General features: G+C 35.7%; 1 protein-coding gene across 3 annotated transcripts in view; it reads left to right on the forward strand.

The window, feature by feature from the left end:
* TANC2 (tetratricopeptide repeat, ankyrin repeat and coiled-coil containing 2) overlaps positions 1-21,816 on the forward strand; it is a gene marked incomplete at its 5' end in the record, with an annotated part of 320,220 nt that overhangs the window by 182,002 nt on the left and 116,402 nt on the right. For all 3 annotated transcript variants that reach the window (XM_079726110.1, XM_079726111.1, XM_079726112.1), the window contains 2 exons: positions 1,363-1,549; positions 12,716-12,979. In XM_079726110.1, coding sequence (XP_079582236.1) covers positions 1,363-1,549; positions 12,716-12,979 — 451 coding nt within the window. The remainder of the gene's footprint in view (positions 1-1,362; positions 1,550-12,715; positions 12,980-21,816) is intronic.

The raw sequence follows: 21,816 nt of genomic DNA on the forward strand, positions 1-21,816 counted from the left end.
CATCTGCAAACAGTGACAGCTTTACTTCTTCTTTTCCAATTTGGATTCCTTTTATTCTTTTTCTTCTCTGATTGCTGTGGCTAAAACTTCCAAAACTATGTTGAATAAGAGTGGTGAGAGTGGGCAACCTTGTCTTGTTCCTGATCTTAGAGGAAATAGTTTCCATTTTTCACCATTGAGAACGATGTTGGCTGTGGGTTTGTCATATATGGCCTTTATTATGGTGAGGTAAGTTCCCTCTCTGCATACTTTCTGGAGGGTTCTTATCATAAATGGGTGTTGAATTTTGTCGAACGCTGTTTTTGCATCTATTCAGATGATCATATGGTTTTTCTCCTTCAGTTTGTTAATATGGTTTATCACATTGATTGATTTGCATACATTGAAGAATCCTTCCATTCCTGGGATAAACTCCACTTGATCATGGTGTATGATCCTTTTAATGTGCTGTTGGATTCTGTTTGCTAGTATTTTGTTGAGGATTTTTGCATCTATGTTCATCAGTGATATTGGCCTATAGTTTTCTTTCTTTGTGACATCTTTGTCTGGTTTTGGTATCAGGGTAGGATAACATTTCTTGAGTGTTTGAGAAAACATAGACTTTCATTCATTATTTCATTTATTTATTTGGGTAGAAGGAGCTAAAGAAAAGCGATTATCATTAAATTAGGTAAACCAGAATATACTACCATCAGTCTTTTTGGTGATTATTCATTACTTCCCATCAAAAATGTGAAAAGGAGGTAACTTTAGGTGTAAGAATCACTCAGTGATCTCAGTCTGTAATCAATTTCTACAGAGAAATTATTTCATTTTGTATTAAATTAATATTGTTTGATCTATTTTATTTGACAAACTTTTAGATAAGTCATTTTCTCTCCATTCATTTATTGTCTCTGAGCAGCCACCTGTGTATCAAAAAAAACCCATTTATTTGCATTAAGAACTTTATTTTTATTTCTCCTTGGCTGCAGAGATATTTTTTTTCTATCCAAAGAAAATTATTAGCAAGAAAAAGTTCCAAGCCTTCAGAAAAATTTCGATTGAAAATAGCAAGAAAAATTTGTGATTAATAAATTCGTCTATTAGTTCATAGCAGTGATAAAGACTACTTGTCACTGTGAGTTTCCTAGGCAGAAAAACAGGCCAGTCTCTGCTCATGTTAAATTTATCAAGTTTCACCTTAATTATAGAACACAGAATGCTTTATCCCGGAAGGCAAAAACAAACAGAACCTAATAGATGTAAAAGTTGTGCATGTGGATTTTTTTCTTTTTCTTATCAAAGCATGTGTTTTACCATAAGATATATTTTACTTTAACAGCTGATAAGTTTATCTCATTTTTCATTTCAATTTTTCAGACCTCAGCAATCACCCAGAGGATAAGTCCCTGTTCCACCTTGACTAGCAGCACTGCCTCTCCACCAGCCAGTAGCCCCTGCTCCACTCTCCCACAAGTCAGTACAAATGCAACTGCCAAGGATGGCAGCTATGGGGCTGTCACTAGTCCAACCTCCACCCTTGAAAGCAGAGATAGCGGTATCATTGGTAAGTTGGTTTTTATATTAATCATTAAAAAAGAAATCATTTTGTGTCTTTTTTTCTTTTTAAAATAATTACACAAGCTCAGGTTTTTAAAAATTCTGCTTTTTAGTTACTGAGGTGTATGTATAAAATGTGTCCTTTTCTTTTTAATGATACAGGAGAGAGACATAAAGGGTAAACAAAATGAGAGGTATCCCTCCCTGCTTAACCAGTCCTTTAAAGATAATATCTGATAGAAAAAAGTTCTTTCTACTTCTTCTTGTAAATTCACATGCATCATCTGTCTGCCAACAGAAGTGGTTCAGGGGCCTCCCTGGTGGCGCAGTGGTTGAGAGTCCGCCTGCCGATGCAGGGGATACGGGTTCGTGCCCCGGTCTGGGAGGATCCCATATGCCGCGGAGCGGCTGGGCCCGTGAGCCATGGCCGCTGAGCCTGCGCGTCCGGAGCCTGTGCTCCGCAACGGGAGAGGCCACAACAATGAGAGGCCCGCGTACCGCAAAAAAAAAAAAAAAAAAAAAAAAAAAAAAAAAAAAAAAAAAAAAGAAGTGGTTCAGAAAATGTTTATCCCTCACTGAACTAGTAGTTTCTTGGTGGTTCTCAGTTCTTCGTATTATTGCCTGTTGTATACTTGTTAAGGGGAGTCAGTCACATGGAAGTGAGCAAAGTTTTGGGAAAAGAAGAATCTGAAGACAAAGAAATGCAAAGAGAAGAAAAGAAGACTGAGCACAGAATCTTAGGGCACGTTCAAATTGAGCAGGGGGTGAGAGGTGTGAGAATGAGCCAGTAGATACAGAAAAAGGGTAGTCAGACAGATAGGAGAAAAATTGGGGCAGTATAATGTTACCAGTGCCAAGGAAGATAAAAGTTTCAAGGAAGGGGTGAGGAGAGGCTAGTCAACAAATGACAGAAGCTGAAGAGGCTAGGAAAGTGGAAACGATAAAGGAATAAAGACAATGAAATATTTTTTCCTCATTTGGCTTCCTTCTAAAGGTTATCAAATCAAAATATTTATTTGTTTAGATGTTATTGCAGATATTTTAATGCCATGTCAACTAAGCATATCTCTAGTACTTAAATGAATATACATCAACATGTGAATTTATTCACTTTAAATAAATAATGAGTTGATAAAAAAAATATTTTTACAGCAAAGTTACAGGATACAAAATCAACATACAAAAACCAGTTGCGGGCTTCCCTGGTGGCGCAGTGGTTGAGAGTCCGCCTGCTGACACGGGTTCGTGCCCCAGTCTGGGAAGATCCCACATGCCGCGGAGCGGCTAAGTCCATGAGCCATGGCCGCTGAGCCTGTGCGTCCGGAGCCTGTGCTCCGCAATGGGAGAGGCCACAACAGTGAGAGGCCCGCCTACCACAAAAAAAAAACCCACAAAAAACCAGTTGCATTTCTATACCCTAACAATGGATAACCAAAAAAAATAAAAGAAAGCAATTCCATTACAGTAGCATCAAAAAGAATAAAATACTTAGGAATAAATTTAACCAAGGAGGCAAAAGGCATGTACACTAAACACTACAAAACATTGCTAAAGAAATTTTAAAAGACTTAAATAATTGGAAATATATTCTGTGTTCATGGATTGGAAGACTGATATTGTTAAAATGATAATATTTCTCAAAGCAATCTGCAGAATCATTGAAATCCCTATCATAATCCCAACAATGTTCTTTGCAGAAATAGAAACACCCATTCTAAAATTCTTGTGAAATCTCAAAGGACCCCAAATAATCAAAACAATTTTGAAAATGGAGAACAAAGTTGGAGGACTCACATTTCCTGATTTTAAAACGTAATATAAAGCTCCAAAAAGGCAGGATTCATGTCTAATAATTTTATATAGCCTCAGTATGTAACATAATAATTTCTAATTTGTGATTACTTTATATGAGAAGTCATTATGAAGATATTATCATTAAATAGCTAAATATTTTAACTAAATAAAATACATAGATAGATAAAATATGATGAAAATTGACCTCTTTTCCTAACCTCTGAAATAGTTTATAGAAAATTGGAATTACCTGTTTCTGAACTATTTAGTAGAACCTGCCATTAAAATATTTCAGACCTGTTATTTTCTTTATGTCGATTTTTTAAACTACTATTTCAGTGTATTTAATACTATAGGACTTAAAATTTTTTCTTTTTCTTTCTGAATGTGTTTTCCTTAGTAATAGTTTCTCTTCCAAATTTATTTGCAAAAACTTGTCCAAAATATTCTCTTATAATGACATCACTACCTACCCAGGAACCCAAGCTAGAAAGCCAAGAGGAGAGTCCTTCCCACCTTCCTTCCCCCTGTATTTCTCATCCCTGTATTGTTTTTTCATCTTTCCTAGCATTGCCTTGATAGTCCGCATTATCTTAGACCTAGATTAATACAAATCTAACTGTTCTCTCTGCATTTTTTGCCTTGTCCTAAGTCTGTTTTTCACACAGCCACTAAAGTGAATTAACTGAAAAACAATTACTATTTTGATTCTGTTATCTATAAGATGAAGTGAACTACCTGAAATTCAAATCTGATCAGATCACTCCTTTGGCTCCCATTTACCTAGCAGATAAAGGCCAGGCTCTCCTGATCTGACTGCAGCCAATTTCTCCAGCCTTCAAGCCCACTACTTCCGGCCTTGTATATATTATTCTGGCAACTTTAGATTTTGTTGTTACCTGACACATTCATTTTTTCATCTCTATGCTTTTGCTCATATTGAGCATTCTGCCTTGTAATCTCCTCTCTCCCTCTTAAATTTGACTAACTCCTACATATTTTTTTAAGATTCACCTTGAGTATTCTGTCACCACTACTACCACTACCTCTCTTCACTTCTCCACTCCACCTCCTATCCAATACATATTATTATTCCATGTTCCCAGTAATACCTGTGCATATCTGTATCGTTACATTTAACACATGGTATTATAATTACTTTTGGAGCCTGCTTTTCACCATTAGACTGTTTCTTGTTAGCCAAAATTGTGTCTTATTCATCCGTATCTGTAGCACCTAGTCCAGTGACTGACATATGGTAGCATAGTAGGTGCTCAAAGGAAAGAAAGCTTAAGTGTGGAAGGATAGGGCATAAGGGACTGACCTGGCACTTTACTTTTTTGACAGGTGTTTAGAGTGTTTAGAGTGACCATTGGGTACAAGATGGAACTTTATTAAATTTTTAATAAATAATAGAGATTAGAATTCTCCATCAACTAATCTTATTCTCTTAAATTCTCTTTATGATTCATTTTGGCCCAGTGACTTTTATAATCCCAGCCAAACCTCTTCCTGGGTTCTTCTTTCAATCTTATTAGAGTGTCTGTAACTGCATATCATCTATTCTGCCATACATAAAAAAAAATAGCTTTAGAAATACATTCATCCAAGCAGAAGGCATGGTGCTGACAGATTGGATAAAATCCGTTTACAAGTAGTTACCTTTCAAAGTGGAAGCTTAACATGTCAGTGAGTGATCAGAATAAATGTTCATAATGTTCTGAAAATTAAAAATGAGATCCTGCTTTGACTTATAGCAGACAGTGTTCCTCATTTTTTTTTCTGATAAATTTCCAAAATTGTGTTCCTTGTAAATATAAGTGCCTTTGTGGATAAGAGAGCTAATTTGAAGAATAATGAACTTCCATTCTTTAATGTGTATAAATACTGAAACAGATTTACTTGCAAAATAATGAGAGAAGAAAGAGAATAATGTCTGTTCCTAAAATTACATAAGACTATAGAGTAATTATCAAATTATATGTGAGCAGCTTATCTTGAGAAATGACTTGTTTCCCTTTAGTTTTTTTTCACTGCAGTCTGATTTGGAAGAAAATTGTATATGGCATAAGTAATAATAGTCAAAGATATTGTTATTACCTTGGAAATCTCAAGGCTAGCCTACCTTAACTGTTAAATATGTTTCAAGTATTTTCCCCGCTGATTATAGAAACATCTGCTTTTCCAAATTAAATATTGCTTATATTATTTCAAACAAAAACTTCCAAGATAGACTGTTGTTTATTAGTGTTTCATATTTAAATCTTGCCCCGTCAGCGAAAAGCACAAAAGTTATTAAATGTATTTATTTAAATTATCTATTTTTGATTTATTTATATATCAGTCAGTTCAGTGTGAATTCCTTATGATTACATTTTGTAATTATAGCAATCAATTTTAGTGATGCCTACTGTATCACTCTTACAGCATGCCAAAATATGTAGAATTCTAGTTATAAGAATCAGAATACTAGAAATACAGAGTTCCTGAATTTTTAAGTATTGTTAATGTAAAAAGTTCCTCTCTCAGATTCTAAAAGGTTGTAAATAACTGTAACTTCTTAGATTTTATGTGGTCTAGATTCACCCCAGATGTAATTTAATTTTTACCACAGAAAGCATTCTCTGTTCCAGTCATAGCTTCCCTTTCCTCAAACTCACAACCTTTCTTAAATATGTGGTAAAATGTCACTGACATGATTGTCAGGTATTTACAATGTAATTTCATATTTGTCACTTTTTTTTTTTTTTTGCGGTACACGGGCCTCTCACTGTTGTGGCCTCTACCGTTGCGGAGCACAGGCTCTGGACACAGGCTCTGGACGCGCAGGTTCAGCGACCATGGCTCACGGGCCCAGCCGCTCCGTGGCATGTGGGATCTTCCTGGACCGGGGCACGAACCCGTGTCCCCTGCATCAGCAGGCGGACTCTCAACCACTGTGCCACCAGGGAAGCCCCCATATTTGTTACTGTTTTATTTTATTGGTATAACTTAAATGGTATAATGGTCTTATATATGTGGCTAGTTAGATACCACCAACTACATATAATCTCCTATTAGCTTATATATAAGCTCCTACATAGCTTCACAAAAATCTTGATAATCATAAACTCCGTGAGATATACATCATTTTTATATCCTATTCAGTTTTCATGTTAAGTTTTAATAATGGGCTATTTTGGTATAGTGTTACATAGCAAAATGAATTTAAACATGGATCCATTTAGGCATGTTTCTTGCCTTTTGTTTATCTGGAGATCACAGTTCCTTTCAGAAGGGTATAATTCTTTTTAAATTTCCTTTTTTTAAAATTTATTTGTTTCTTTATTATTTTTGGCTACACTGGGTCTTCGTTGCTGCACACGGGCTTTCTCTAGTTGCGGTGAGCGGGGGCTACTCTTCATTGCAGTGCGTGGGCTTCATATTGCTGTGGCTTCTCTTGTTGCGGAGAACGGGCTCTAGGCGTGCAGGCTTCAGTAGTTGTGGCACTCGGGCTCAGTAGTTTTGGCTCGCAGGCTCTAGAGCACAGGCTCAGTAGTTGTGGTGCACGGGCTTAGTTGCTCCATGGCATGTGGGATCTTCCCGGACCAGGGATCAAACCTGTGTCCCCTGCATTGGCAGGCAGATTCTTAACCACTGTGCCTCCAGGAAAGTCCCAGAAAGGTATAATTCTTGAATTCCCTCTTTTAATCAAATCTCAGGATTTTTTTTCTTTAGGTTCTGATTTATTGCCAAATTTGTTCTTATATCCTTTAGCCTGATATCACTTAACACCTAGGAAGATGAAACATCTACAGCTTTACTCATTGTTCAGTGATTATGTTTTCCTAGTATTTCACATTAGTAACTAAAAAGCAAAATCAGAAACTCCTAATCAAAGACCTTTGTTCGTTTAGTAACATATATTCCAGTAGGATGTTGTATGTTCATTTTTTGATGCAAATTTTCACGTTTAAAAAATCACCTCCCTGGGGCCTCCCTGGTGGCGCAGTGGTTGAGAGTCCGCCTGCTGATGCAGGGGATACGGGTTCGTGCCCCGGTCTGGGAGGATCCCATATGCCGCGGAGCGGCTGGGCCCGTGAGCCATGGCCGCTGAGCCTGCGCATCCAGAGCCTGTGCTCCGCAACGGGAGAGGCCACAACAGTGAGAGGCCCGCGTACCGCAAAAAAAAAAAAAAAAAAAAAAAAAAAAATCACCTCCCTGAGTCATAAACTTGAACATTAGATAATTTGAGTTATTTTTTTATATTTTCTCCAACCTGTTTTCAGAAATGTGCAATTGTATCTTCACTGCTAAGTGTCTCCAGTTATTGTGCTAGTGACTCTGTCATCCTTCCCACCTTCTACTTACTTAGCACTAATAAATTTTTGGTAGCTATAGCGTTATATTTATATGGCAGGGCATATATGTTAAAGAAGTCTAGATACTGCCTATTAAATTGATCAAGGAGACCAAACAGAGCATTTCTCTTGCATAATTGACCTAATATAACAATAATAATAATAGTAACAACAACCGTTGATTGAGTACAAAGTACGAGGCGGGTACCATTACTTAATCCTTACAATCATCTTATAAGAAAATAGTTGTAAAGGTTTCACAGGATCAGATAATTGAAAGGGTACATAAGACTCCACAGAAAAATGCTTACAAAAAGCTTTTAGTAAAGATACAGTACAGCAGGCGAAAGAGAATGCGGGCGAGCACCGAGGATCCATTGCCAAGTGCAGCTCTCCAGGTTCTTTTTTTCTTTTTAACATCTTTATTGGAGTATAATTGGTTTACATTGTTGTTAGGTGCTGCTGTATAACAAAGTGAATCAGCTATACATATACATATATCCCCATATCTCCTCCCTCTTGCGTCTCCCTCCCACCCCCACATCCCACCATTCTAGGTGGTCACAAAGCACTGAGCTGATCTCACTGTGCTATGCGGCTGCTTCCCACTAGCTATCTATTTTACATTTGGTAGTGTATATATGTCCATGCCACTCTCTCTCTTCGTCCCAGCTTACCCTTCCCCCTCCCCGTGTCCTTAAGTCCATTCTCTACATCTGCGTCTTTATTCCTGTCCTGCCCCTAGGTTCTTCAGGACCATTTTTGGTTTTTTAGATTCCATATATATCCAGGTTCATTCTTAATCAAATAGGATGTGCCTGTCCCCAGAGTATAAATCACCGAGATTTGTATAAGGAATCTTGGTTTCAGGAGAGCTCCCCAGAAGTTTACAGTGAAGCTTTTTATGCCCCTCTGGTCACATAGCTAAGCCAGACTGTCCAAGTAGTCCAGGTGTAAGCTGTCAATAAACAACTAGACCTGGTTGCTACCAGGGGAGTTTCAAACTTTAAACAGCAAATTATAAATCATTAGTTATCCCAGTTGACCTTATCTTGGCTACGAGTTAGTACCAGAGTTCCAGGCATCCCCAGAGATAAGTGTAGGGCTGGCCCAGTCTAGCTGTAAATTAACTCTGTCTTACATAATAGTATAACAGTCTTTCTTAGACTTAGAAAACTGAGATTCAAAAATAATTGGTCCCAGATCACATAGATATTAAGAGGCAAAGCTAAGATTCAAGTTCAGGTCTCTATAACTACAAAACCCATGGTCCTAATTATTATAAAACAGTGCATAGTTCTAAAATAATTCTCTCTCAGAACAGATGACCTAAGACTATTATCCAGCATTAAAAATTTAGTCTTTATCAACAAAAGCAAAGTAGTGAATCAAGATAAAAATTATTACTATCAGTTTCTTTTTAATATTTATTTGGTTGTGTCGGGTCTTGGTTGCAGCAGGCAGGCTCCTTAGTTGTGGCTCATGGGCTCCTTAGTTGTGGCTCAAGGGCTCCTTAGTTGCAGCACATGGGCTCCTTAGTTGCGGCAGGCAGGCTCCTTAGTTGAGACATGCCTGTGGGATCTAGTTCATGGATCAGGGAGCAAATCCAGGCCCCCTACATTGGGAGCATGGAATCTAATGACAGTGCCACCAAGGAAGTCCCTACTATCAGTTTTTAATTATTATAGATGACAAGCAAATGTGCTTGTACCGATGTACACTTACTATGGGTGCATTTTATGGTATGTAAATTGTACCTCAGTGAAACTTTTAAATATATGGAGCTAATTTTATTCACAATGAGCCTGTTTATAAGCCTGTAATTCCTACTTCCTCACACTATCTTCCTGGCCTATATGGCAATATAAACAGAAATGCCATGTAAGCAGTTCTTTATACTGAGGTAGCAATTTATTTTTCTATATCAAGGAAGGAAAATGGAGAAATTCTCAGAAAAATCTCCTTAGTTACTTACAGCTCCATATTTCCCACTATTCTTTGTTCCACCTGGGAACGACTAGGTCTAGAGAATTGAAATGGAGATAGAATAGGTCTAGTGGAAAACAAATATGTATATTTTTCAATGAGAGGCCATGTCTTCCTCTTCAGCTCCACTCATAGAAACTTTGCACATAGGGGTGCTTAATTTATGTAGGCCAATATCTGACATATAGACTGCTTGGGCTTTAGACTTTTGAAACTTTTAGTAGCCACATGAATCAAAATATCATTGCATTCTCTGGTGCTTCATTCACCTTGGTGACTTTAAGTTGTATGATAAGTTCTCACTATAGAGGAATGGTTGAGTAAAATAGGAGCATCCATAAAATTGACTAATATGCAGACATTAGCATGTTGTTATTAAAAATAGCATTTCAGGGCTTCCCTGGTGGCGCAGTGGTTGAGAGTCCGCCTGCCGATGCAGGGGACACGGGTTCGTGCCCCGGTCTGGGAAGATCCCACATGCTGCAGAGCGGCTGGGCCCGTGAGCCATGGCCGCTGAGCCTGCGCGTCCGGAGCCTGTGCTCCGCAGCGGGAGAGGCCACAACAGTGAGAGGCCCGCGTACCGCAAGAAAAAAAAATAGCATTTCATTTTGTGATTCTTCATTTTTTCTGTGTGTGGCCTCTTTTGCCATAGGATTGTCCTTTTTCTGGGATTAAGGATTTAGGACCTGTCTTGTTCACCACTGTAGTCTGACACATACTAGTTGCTCAATAAAATTTTATTGGCTAGATAAGTGAATGAAATAAACTAAAAGTCACCATATTCTGTGAAAAGCATCAATGAAGCAAAAATGTACAAAATTCCTAAATGGGAATGGTTAACCAGAGAATTTTACTTTTGGTATTTTATGTGAGTTGTCTGTTTTCACTCTTTCTGTGCCCCAATGGTTCTGGACCATTGAGCATCCAATAAAACTAATTTATTCATCTTCTCAACAAATATTTGTTGATCATATACTGTGTGCCAGGGACTAGATACATTTCTCTCTAGTGAAAAAGGGCAAGGGATACTTTGGGCTTAAAAAACAAGTGAACTATGTAATAACAGGTTTGGTTCATGAAGATAGTACAATTGTAGTGCAAAATGACATCACTGCTCTTCTCACACTAGGAAACTGGATGTCTTCCTTGTCTTTACTTTTAAATACCATGACCATAGAAGCCCTTCCTTATTGTAAACTTTATCATTTAAATGATAAAATAGGGTCCATAGGCCACTGAATAATTCTTTGTACCATGAATTAATTCAACGTTTCTCAAATCTTTTCACCACCAATGAGGACTTTCATAATTTTTATTGATAGACCCCGTTTTTGTTTTTGTTTTTTTGCGGTACGTGGGCCTCTCACTGTTGTGGCCTCTCCCATTGCGGAGCACAGGCTCCGGACGCGCAGGCCCAGTGGCCATGGCTCACGGGCCCAGCCACTCCATGGCATGTGGGATCTTCCCGGACCGGGGCATGAACCCGTGTCCCCTGCATCGGCAGGCGGACTCTCAACTACTGCGCCACCAGGGAAGCCCCAGACCCCGTATTTTTGAAAAAATTTTCAGCATCACTCTATTCATTATCCAATAGTTTCCATCTCATTTTTTATTTATCAAATGTATATATACGTATGATATATATATATATATGTATGATATGTATACATATATATATCTTCCAAAATTTCTGTTCAACATGAGATAACTAATGTTATCACCCTTGATATAATTGCAGCTAAGTTTATAGAAGCTTGATGTTTTAGGTAACTAGTCAACATATTATTACTTATAAATCATTTGAAAACATATTATTACTTACAAATTATTTGAAATATTGAAAATAGTGAAACCCATTACTACCTTCTCAGACCTTTAAAGGTGTCGTGTTCCAGTGTTTGGAGCCTGCTGAATGTGCTCAGGGTTTATCTGGAGAAAAGGGGTATATTTCTGGAATATATACCAGGGTAAGACCTCACAGATACAAGTGAATCTTAGCCAGCTCTGATTTGGGACCTAAGTATAAAAACTTCTGCTGGGACACACCACCAAAAAAAAACATGAAAGGCAAAGGGTTAACTAACAGACACTTTACATGTAGACAAGTCTTCCGGGAAACAGAAGTTTTACATTCTCCAGCTTTCATTATACTGACCCTAGCAGCTGTGTGAACTCCAAGCTTCTAGCTGAGAATTAAAAGCCAGCTGAATCACCACATCTTTACACCAAATGAAATTATACTTCAGTCAAATTTTACAGAAAGAAAAATGTTTAAATATATTTTAAAGTAATAAGACAATTTCCAGAAATTAGGAAAAGAAGCATGCATCTGTTTAAAAAGAACTCATGCAGACACATACACACATAATATAAATTTACACCTATATATTATCACTGAACATATTTAGAAATTATACAGTATGCTATAGAATCCATAAAATCTCATTGGGGAAGGTATAACATTGTGTTTGGTGGCAAAAAGGTTAGGATCCGTTGGGCTATTTATGACTGAAAGATAAATATATGAAATGAATTTTTAATTTAAAACAGGCCTTGTAGTGTTTCCTTATTTAGACAGATTCTTTCTCCTACATTAGCGTCTACTTAGGGAATGTTTCTACATTTTCTAATTCTTTGTTTCATATAAAGGGCCAGGAAGGAAAAATATAGGATAAAAGGAGTATAAAGATCTTTTTGACAGCTCTAGGGCTCTCCAGCAATCCATGAAAAGTATGTAAATTCCCTTTTGATGAAATTCTACAGTTTTTACCATTATAGGCCCTATTTGTAGGCCCTTTAGCACTGATATATGAATTTGTTTAATTCATTCAAATAGAGTTGTTAAAAGTAAATATTTGAGAGAGAACCTGTGTGACAGAGTTATATTTTGGTTTCAATTGTTTAAACCTCATGATGGAGATAAAATCATCAGTAACTTTTTTAAAATAATGTTTCTAATATTGTCATTATCTAGTCATGTATTTGGAGAGTAGTAAACAGATTAACCTCTAGGTCTGGTTTTCTTTTTTAATTCACTTTACTCTTTTCTTCAGCTACCTTGACAAGCTATTCTGAAAACATGGAACGCACAAAATACGTTGGGGAAAGCAGTAAAGAATTAGGATCTGGAGGAAACGTAAAGCCTTGGCAGTCTCAAAAGTCCAGCATGGATTCCTGTTTATATCGAGTAGATGAAAACATGACGGCTTCCACCTATAGTCTGAATAAGATCCCAGAGAGGAATTTGGAAACAGTTTTATCACAGTCAGTACAGTCTATTCCTCTTTATCTTATGCCACGGCCAAATTCAGTAGCAGGTAAGTTTTATGTTTTTTAAATCACCATTTTACTGGCATATATATTGAAATGAAGATGAATTCTGCTCTCACAGTATTTAAATTTTCCATTCATCTTCTTCAGCTAAGCTATTCTTTTATGTTTGGGTAATATACATGTGTATATCTTTTTGAACCTGGGGGAAGGTTCGTGTTCCTTAAGTGATTGTTTAGTTCTGCTTCCAAAATATAAATATAAAATAGGGACTTCCCTTGTAGTCCAGTGGTTAAGACTTCACCTACCAAAGCGCAGGGGCTGCGGGTTTGATCCCTGCTCAGGGAGCTAAGATCCCACATGCCTCCGGCCAAAAACCAAAACATAGAACAGAAGCAGTGTTGTAACAAATTCAATAAAAACTTAAAAAAAAATTTTAAAAAAAAGGTCCACATCAAAAAAAATCTTAAAAGAAAACCAAAATATAAATATAAAATAAAAACACATAAAATCAAAAAGAGAACCTATAAAGTATATTGTCAAACTGTTAAAAGTCTTTTCTCATATCAGAAGCCTTGCAAAGGATTTCAATTTGAGATTTTAGATTTTAAAAGCTTTAGCTTTAAAAAACATTATTTGAGAATTCCCTGGCAGGCCAGTGGTTAGGATTCTGGGCTTTCACTGCCAAGGGCCTGGGTTCGTCCCCTGGTCAGGGAACTAAGATCCCACAAGCTGTGCTGTGCAGCCAAAATAAAGAATGAAAAACATTATTAAATTGAAGTATATTTCAGTAGAATTTATATTACCAGAAACATCACCTATAGTTTGAGAGAGTGACAAGCAGGCAAGAATTCAACTTCCCCATTCGAAGAGCTCAGTATTTTCACAATACACTGGCTATCTTACCATAGTAGAATCATCAGGTACCTACATTGCTAAAGAATAACTCAAACACCACTAGCAGTCTCAGTCATAAGGGGATGATACAGACAATAAGTGGCTGGAATATGGAGCCATTTTTCTTTAGCAGCTGTTCAGAACTACGTCAAGGGATATTTTTAATACAGCTAAGTTGCTATTTAATAATTCAGACCAGGACTTTTGCAGAATGGTTGGGCATTCTGACATTTTCAAAATGCATCATCATCTGGACTTTGTCCGTGCTACAAAATCAAAGTTATGTTTGTCTTTCTTACTTGCCTGATGAGTGTCAGGATGGGTTTATCTCACTGACACAAGATAATAAAATACTTATTGTAGTCAAGAGCTCTTTCCAGATGTAATTATTTGTTACGCAGATGATGGTGTGATGCTTCTTGCCTTTCCCATCTCCCTTCTGTACCTTTTCTAAACCATTACTCTTTGTTCTGTCCTCTGGAGACCATCAGCATCTGTCATCAGATGTGATTACGAGGAGCATGGCTCATCTGGAAGATCAGTCACTGCAGAAAATTTTAATATTAATTTTTCAAGATTATTCACTTTTATATAATGACAGAAAATTTTCTCTCCTGGGTTCTTTTAAATATGATGATCCCCAACCATGACATCATTTTTAGAATCCTAGAATGCTATAACTTATGAGAAATTGCGAGGCAAATTCAGTCTATCCAAAAGAGAAGCATTTAAATCCTTGCTTACATAAAAATGGAAAATATAGCTACCAACCTTAATGGTACATCCCAATTTACTTCTTAACTAAGCTGCAGTGATTTCTAAGAGAATTCTGGCTCTGTTATTTGAGAAGAATACTGAGCACTTAGTAGGAAACAGAGGTATAAGCTTCTTTTGTTCTCTTTTTAGTTCACTGAAGAGATTATAAAATACTTTTCCCTTCTTGAGCATAAGTGTCTGTAAAGATTCATTATTTTACCCTATGCAAAAACTAACTTTAGGTTTTACAAAAAGTTGTACAGGACTAATTAGACAGATATGATTCATCCCTCACTGTCTCTAAAGGTTTCTAACACTGTTGCTTTCTAGAAAATGGCATAAGGCAGCTGTCAGAAGCATCAATAAGTTATCAGACATTTCTCTAACTAACAGATATTGAAGAAATTGACTGTATAGAGCCCAGGTTTCTATACCAGGTATTTTAATCACCAGGTAAAAATATAATTTGAAATATGTTTTTTAAAAAACTTTAAAAAGCAAGCAGTATTTTATCAGGTGAAGAGTACGTTCTTCCATTATATGGATTGTAAGATTTTTGTCTATTTAGAATTTTATCTTGTAAGCGCTGTTATTCTAGTTACTTAATAAAATCTTTTAAATTTTGGTCAACTTTTAGGGAATTAGAATTCAATTTGTGAATTTTTCAGACTTCTTAACTACCTCTCATGGTATATTTTTTGCAAACTGCCATTTAGCAACTTTACTGTTTGTAGTCGTCAGCATACTTGTGGCTACAATTGTACTTCAGTAACTTTTTGCATATCCATTGGAACAGTGACTGAAGCAAATATTAAGATTCTTTTGGAGAATTACAGTAGGGAATTCTAATTGACATCCATTGTTGTTTTGGTAACCTACTCGGCTACAGTGTGATAAATGCTATAATACAGTAATTTATAAAGTACCATAGGAACACAGAGAAGGAAGAATCTAAGTGCAAAGGGGAAAGTAGGGTAGAGAAGAACAGAAAACATCACAGAGAAGGACAAATAAGAATTCACTAGAAGGACTAAGAGAAGAAAGAGGAAGGAGGCACCAAGAAGTTAGAGAACTTGGCATATAATTGGTATTTCTGCATGACTAGGACCTGGAGTATATGGAAGGAATGGTAGAAAATGATGTTGAAAGGGAAGCCAAAGACCTTATGCACTCTGATGTTATGTTGGGTTTACTTTGTTGATAGTGAGTTTAAACAGGAGCCATATTATCACATTTGCAGTTCAAAAGAATGACTGTACATATCCATCCCTTATAAGATAGACTGGAGGGCAAAAGCCTGGAGTTAGAGAAAATAGTTAAAAGCTTCTGGTATTGTGCAAAATTATAGTGAATTGAATTGCCAGGTTATATCAATGGAGTTGAGAGAGTGGCTTGAGAGATCTTCTTCTTTTTTGCCTTAAAAAATAACATTTTTTAGATTTTTTAATACAGAGAGATATAAAGAAGAAAACAAAACAAGAAATGAGCTATAATCTCCTTGCCCAGTGGTTCCTGCTGACATATTCTAGAAATTAAAGATTCATATATATTACATAATATATATAAAATAAAAATTCAGATTCAAACAAAAAACATAAAAGGAAAAGCCACTTTCCCCTCTCTTCTTAGTAAAACGTTAATATTATGATTCTTTAAAATATATATATTATACATATATTATATACGTAATATATATTATATAGCTACATGTGATCATAATATATGTTAAGAGACATGTGAGGTCAAAAATCAATAAGATTTATACAAGAGAAATGAAAGCATATGTTCTTACCCAGATTTACACAAATCATAGCAGCTTTATTTGTAATGGCCACAAATTGTCAGTATCCCAAATGCCCATCAACAGGTGAACGGATAAACAAATTAAGCATATCTTTACAGTGAATACTACCCAGCAGTAAAAAGAATGAACTGATACTGCAACAACATGTATGAATCTCAAAATAGTTAATGCTGAGTGAAAGAAGCCAGATTTTTTAAAAGTACATACTATATGATTACATTTATATAAAATCCTAGAAAATGCAAACTAGTCTATAGGCACAGAGGGTCTCTCTTGCGATACAACCATCTGCACGTGCAAGTTGCACCGAGCCCTCTTTGTATTACCCTGTGGGAATTGGGGCTCATAACTGACACAGTGTTGATACTGTGGCTACTGTTACTCCTCTGAGTAATAAACTGTCTTTCATCTATGACCTAGATGTCTCATGTCTTCTTCCTCAAGCATCCAGGCTTGTTAGCTTACTAGTAGGATAAAACATCAGATCCTTCACAGTTCTTGACAATGAAATGCTATTATACCCATACCTAAAAAAATTAAAAGGAATGGCAATGCCAAGTGTTCGTGAGGATGTAATGCAATTGGAATTGTCATACATTGCTGATGGGGGTATATTAATAAATTGGCATTACCACTTTGTAAAGCTGCTTGGCAAGATCTGTTAAAGGTGTATAAAGCTATATGTGCATGTTACCTAAAACCTAGCGATTCCACTCCTGCATAGACTAGCCATCAAAAATAAGTCCTTATATTCACCACAAGACAAATATAAGAATGTTCATATCAATTTTAGTTATAATACCCAAAAGCTGAAATTAATCCACATGTCCATCAACAGTCTTGATGAATTGTGTACAACAATGAAAAAGAACGTACTACTGCTATAGACAACCTCATGGAGAGTACATACTATATGAAGTATGTATATTTTTATAAAGTTCAGAAAAACAGACAAAACTATGGCACTTCTGTGGTGAAGAACTAAAGTAGTGGTTACCTTTGGTGGGAATATCAATTAAAGGAGCCTTCTATATCTTGATCTGAATGGTGGTTGCATGGGTGTATACATAGGTAAAAATTTATTGAGCTAAATACTTAAGATTTATGTACACTATGTATATAAATTATATCTCAACTTAAAATACATATAAAGTATATATTTAAGCTCTTGTCTTTCTAAAAGGGTTTTCCTTTGTCTTTGGTTTAGAAATAGCAGTCCTAGGTGATATCACTAGATCTTTGAAGAAATACCTATTTTTAGTGTTGATTAAAAATATCCAAATAGCTTCAAGAACTGGATGATCTACTTAAGGTGTATCAGAAGTTTGTTCCTTTTTCTTGCAAATAGTATTCCATTGTACGTCTGTACCTCATTTTATCTGTCCATTCACCAAGTTGATGGACTTTGAGGTTTTTTCCATTTTTTAGCTATTGTGAATACTGCTGCTATGAACAGTCTTGTGCCAGCCTTTGAATGAATATATATTTTCATTTCTCTTGAATAGATACCTAGGATTGGAATTGCTGGATCATAGGGTAAATTTATGTTTAACTTTTTAAGAAACTGCGAAACTGTTTTCCAAAGCGACTGCACCACCCACAATGTCTGGAGACTCCTGTTTCTCCACCTCCCGTCTACCATTTGTTATTGTCTTACCTCTTATTATGCTTATTCTAGCAGATGTGAAATGCTGTCTTGTGGTTTTTAATTTGCATTTTCCTAGTGACTAATGATGTTGTGCTTATTTTGTTTGCTTATTAGCTATTCATATATCTTCTCTGGTGAAATACCTATTTTTTATGGGCTGTCTGTCTTCCTATTATTGAGTTGTAAGAATTTGTTGTATATTCTGTATACAAATCCTTATCAGAGATGTGTTTGTAAAATATTTTCTCCCAGTCTGTTGCTTATCTTTTTGTTTTCTTATTGATGTATTTTGAAACACAAAAGTTTTTTAAATATTTATTCCTTTATTGAAGTATACTTGATTTACAATGTTTCAGGTGTACAGCAAGGTGTTTCAGTTATACATATATATTTGTATGCTCTTTCAGATTCTTTTCCATTACAGATTATTACAAGATATTGAATACAGTACCCTGTAGGTCCTTGTTGGTTCTCTATTTTATATATAGTAGCGTGTATCTGTTTATCCCAAATTCCAAATTTTTCCCTCCCCCCTCCCTTTCCCCTTTGGTAACCATAAGTTTGTTTTCTATGTCTGTAAGTCTGTTTCTGTTTTGTAAATGAGTTCATTTGTATTGTTTTTTAGATTCCACATACAAGTAGTATCATATGATATTTGTCTTTCTCTGTCTGACTTACTTCATTTAGTATGATAATCTCTAGGTCCTTCCATGTTGCTGCAAATGGCACTATTTCCCCCTTTTTATGGCTAAGTAATACTCCATTGTATATATATACCACATCTCCTTTATCCATTCATCTGAAACACACAAAATTTGATGACATCAATTTATCAGATTTTTCTTCTGTAGACCATGCTTTTGGTGCCATTTTTAAATCATTTTAACAGAAAGTAAAACTGTTTATATCAAGTATTATAAAACACTGATTTTTCTTTGTTATTGGAGTTTATTTTAACTCAAGTACTGAAAAATATTTCCTTACATACTTAAATGCTTTCTTCCTTCTTCTTTTCCTTTTACCCTCCCTCATGTTAAAACATAAGTAAAAGGGATAATATTAGTCTAAATTGTTCTTCCGATAAACCTTAATTATTGATTAGTTTTTCATCTATCACAGTGGTCATCTCATAACACTGGCCTTTCTGGCTAGCAGAGATTTTTCAGATTCTTAAGCAGTACTGGTCATGCTTCTTCAATAGATCTGCCCTGGAGAATAGGATTTTTTACTGTTGGAGGAACACTTACTGACTATGTTGAACAAAATACTTCATCAGAGAATTATTTCTTGTCAATGTTGAATGTAATACAAACAGACCTGCTATTGCCTACAGGGCAAGTCATAGGTCAAGGAGTAGTTTGTATGGGAAACCATGTATCTGTATCTGGAAACCATGGTTTCAGATCCTCACACAGAGGCAGGAAGGTAAACCAAATGACTCAATTATTTTCAAAATTTATAGAGTGTAGGTTGAAAGTGTTTCCAGAATGTAGAAAGACAAAATTACTTTCACCTGCTAACTGTATAATGTGTGTAAATATTTGATAAGACCACAATCTCTGGTAGCTTAAGTGATTAGATACCTAAATCAGTTTTTAAAGTAAATTGTATTAGCTCAGGAGGGTACTCTCTTCTCATTTTAGCTCTAGATATATATGTTTTCCTTTACTTTCTAATGTACGTAGAAGTGGTTCCCCAAGCTGGGGGAAGATCAAATACTGAAATCTCCTTGGTGAACAGGAATGATTAAGGATTTCAAATATGAGATGAGTTTGAAATAGGGAAAAAAGTCAGTATATTTTACTTATTAAATTGTTCTAAGCATATGAACGGGGTTGGGGGGGTGATGAATGCCAATAATAAAAGACTTTGTTCAAACTCAGCTTTTAAATTTCCTTCTTTTTTTTAAACTTTATCTCAGTATGAGTGATATATTTATTTTAGAGACCAATTAATGTTGAATAATGATATGAAAATACCATTTTCATCACATTTTTAAAAACCTAGGGGATTAACTGTTTAATTGGTCCTTGCTGTGTTATAGACTTCTCCCCACCTGGGGAAGAGAAGCATCCTCTTTAGCTTGAGCTTTGTGGCATCTTTACAGGACCACATTTGTCACGACCAGGAAATTGTCAAGGAGTTATATGAGGCTGATGCTGGATTGAACTCTGAAGAGTAAAACTGTCTATGTTATTCCATAATTCTTGATTTTAAAGAGAATTGGAAAGGATGTGTGGCTTTTATAACACTTTTATTTTCAGGGAATGGAGTCAGCACTATAAAATGTTTATGGTGATTTATTTTTTTAATATTTTCTGAGATTTTAACTCACTGCAATGTATTGAAGTAACATATGTAATGAAATTTTTTAAACAATCGTGTACTTTTTATTGATTACTAAAATAGGTCTGATTGAATAAATATATTGGTCAGTTAGATTTAGCTATATACCTTTAGCAACATAAAGATTCTTAAACAAGTGAAGTCTAAAGTTAGTGTACCAATTAAAAGCTCCATATACCACAAATGAAAATAGTACTATTTACTGAAAACATAAAAACTTTTATCTTGAATGATGAAGTGATTAAAGGTGAGTTTTGGCAGTCTAGCCTTAAAGGTTGGGTTTTTCCTGGAGCAGCTCAGTTTTCTGAATATAAATTTAGAAGTTTATGCACCTTTAAGTTAAAATTGTAAAATATGAAAAAATAAAAACTGTCTTTTACTGTTTTCAAAATGTAAATCACTATTGCATATTTTTAAGCCTGTTGTGTTGGAAGGAGGCAGAGAACCCTTGTGGACTTGTGGTTGCATGGCAGAAATTATCAGAGTAGGCTGTCTGTGGTCATCCTTGATGTCTTAAAATGAGATTGGCAGTGAATTGGAGGGATATGGGAAGCAGGAAATGTTCGCTTACAACAGCTGTCCTCAGTGCTTTGTGTGAAAATGAAGAGTCTATCAGGGAAACATGCAAACAACACAAGTCAGTTAAAATATAAACTCTCACCATCTGCTTCTTAATGTTTGGAGCTGCACATTTTCCTAAGAGAAGGATCTTAAGAATCAGGTAAATGCAAAATGGGAATCCTGGGGGATTTAAATGAATCCAATCGGAAACTGTAATAAAGATTTTACCAAAAAAAATAAAATCAGAAATGAGCTTTTCTGCAGTCAGAATGTTGGCTTTATGAATCAAGGGTGTAAGAACAGCAGAGTGGCTTCTTGCCCAGGCTGTAGCAAACATAAAGTGTCATTCCAGGCTCCCTGCTCAGGTCAGCCAGAATGGCAGTTGTGCTACTAAAATCTGTTTGCATTAGTGGCAACTGATATAAGAAGAAACAATTTACACTGATTCCAAACTCTATAATACAGAGTTGCCTCTGGAATGTTTTGTACCAAATGTCATCTGCTGGATTTCTTCCTGCCCACTTGTGTATTAAATTCAAAAAGTATGTCAGTTAAATGTTCTGTAAATGAGTCAGCTGTTCCAATCTGATGAAATCTCAAAAAAATATATGCTCCCTTTTTCCACTTCCCTCTTCCTTCTCTGAAAACAAGGATTTTTAAAGACATAGATTTTATGGGCTTACTTTTTTAAAGCATTTTCTTTTTACATAAAACTTTTTATTGTTGATTTGTTTTTCCTATTTCATCAGTTCACTTCAACTTACCTGATTAATTCTTATATTTGTATCTAAAAAGTGTTCATTAAATATTATAGTATTGATTTAATTTGACAGAATTATCTCAAAAAATTGCCAGGACAATTTCACAGTAAG

The sequence above is a fragment of the Hyperoodon ampullatus genome (genome assembly GCF_949752795.1).
Source record: "Hyperoodon ampullatus genome assembly, chromosome: 19".
NCBI lineage: Eukaryota > Metazoa > Chordata > Mammalia > Artiodactyla > Ziphiidae > Hyperoodon > Hyperoodon ampullatus.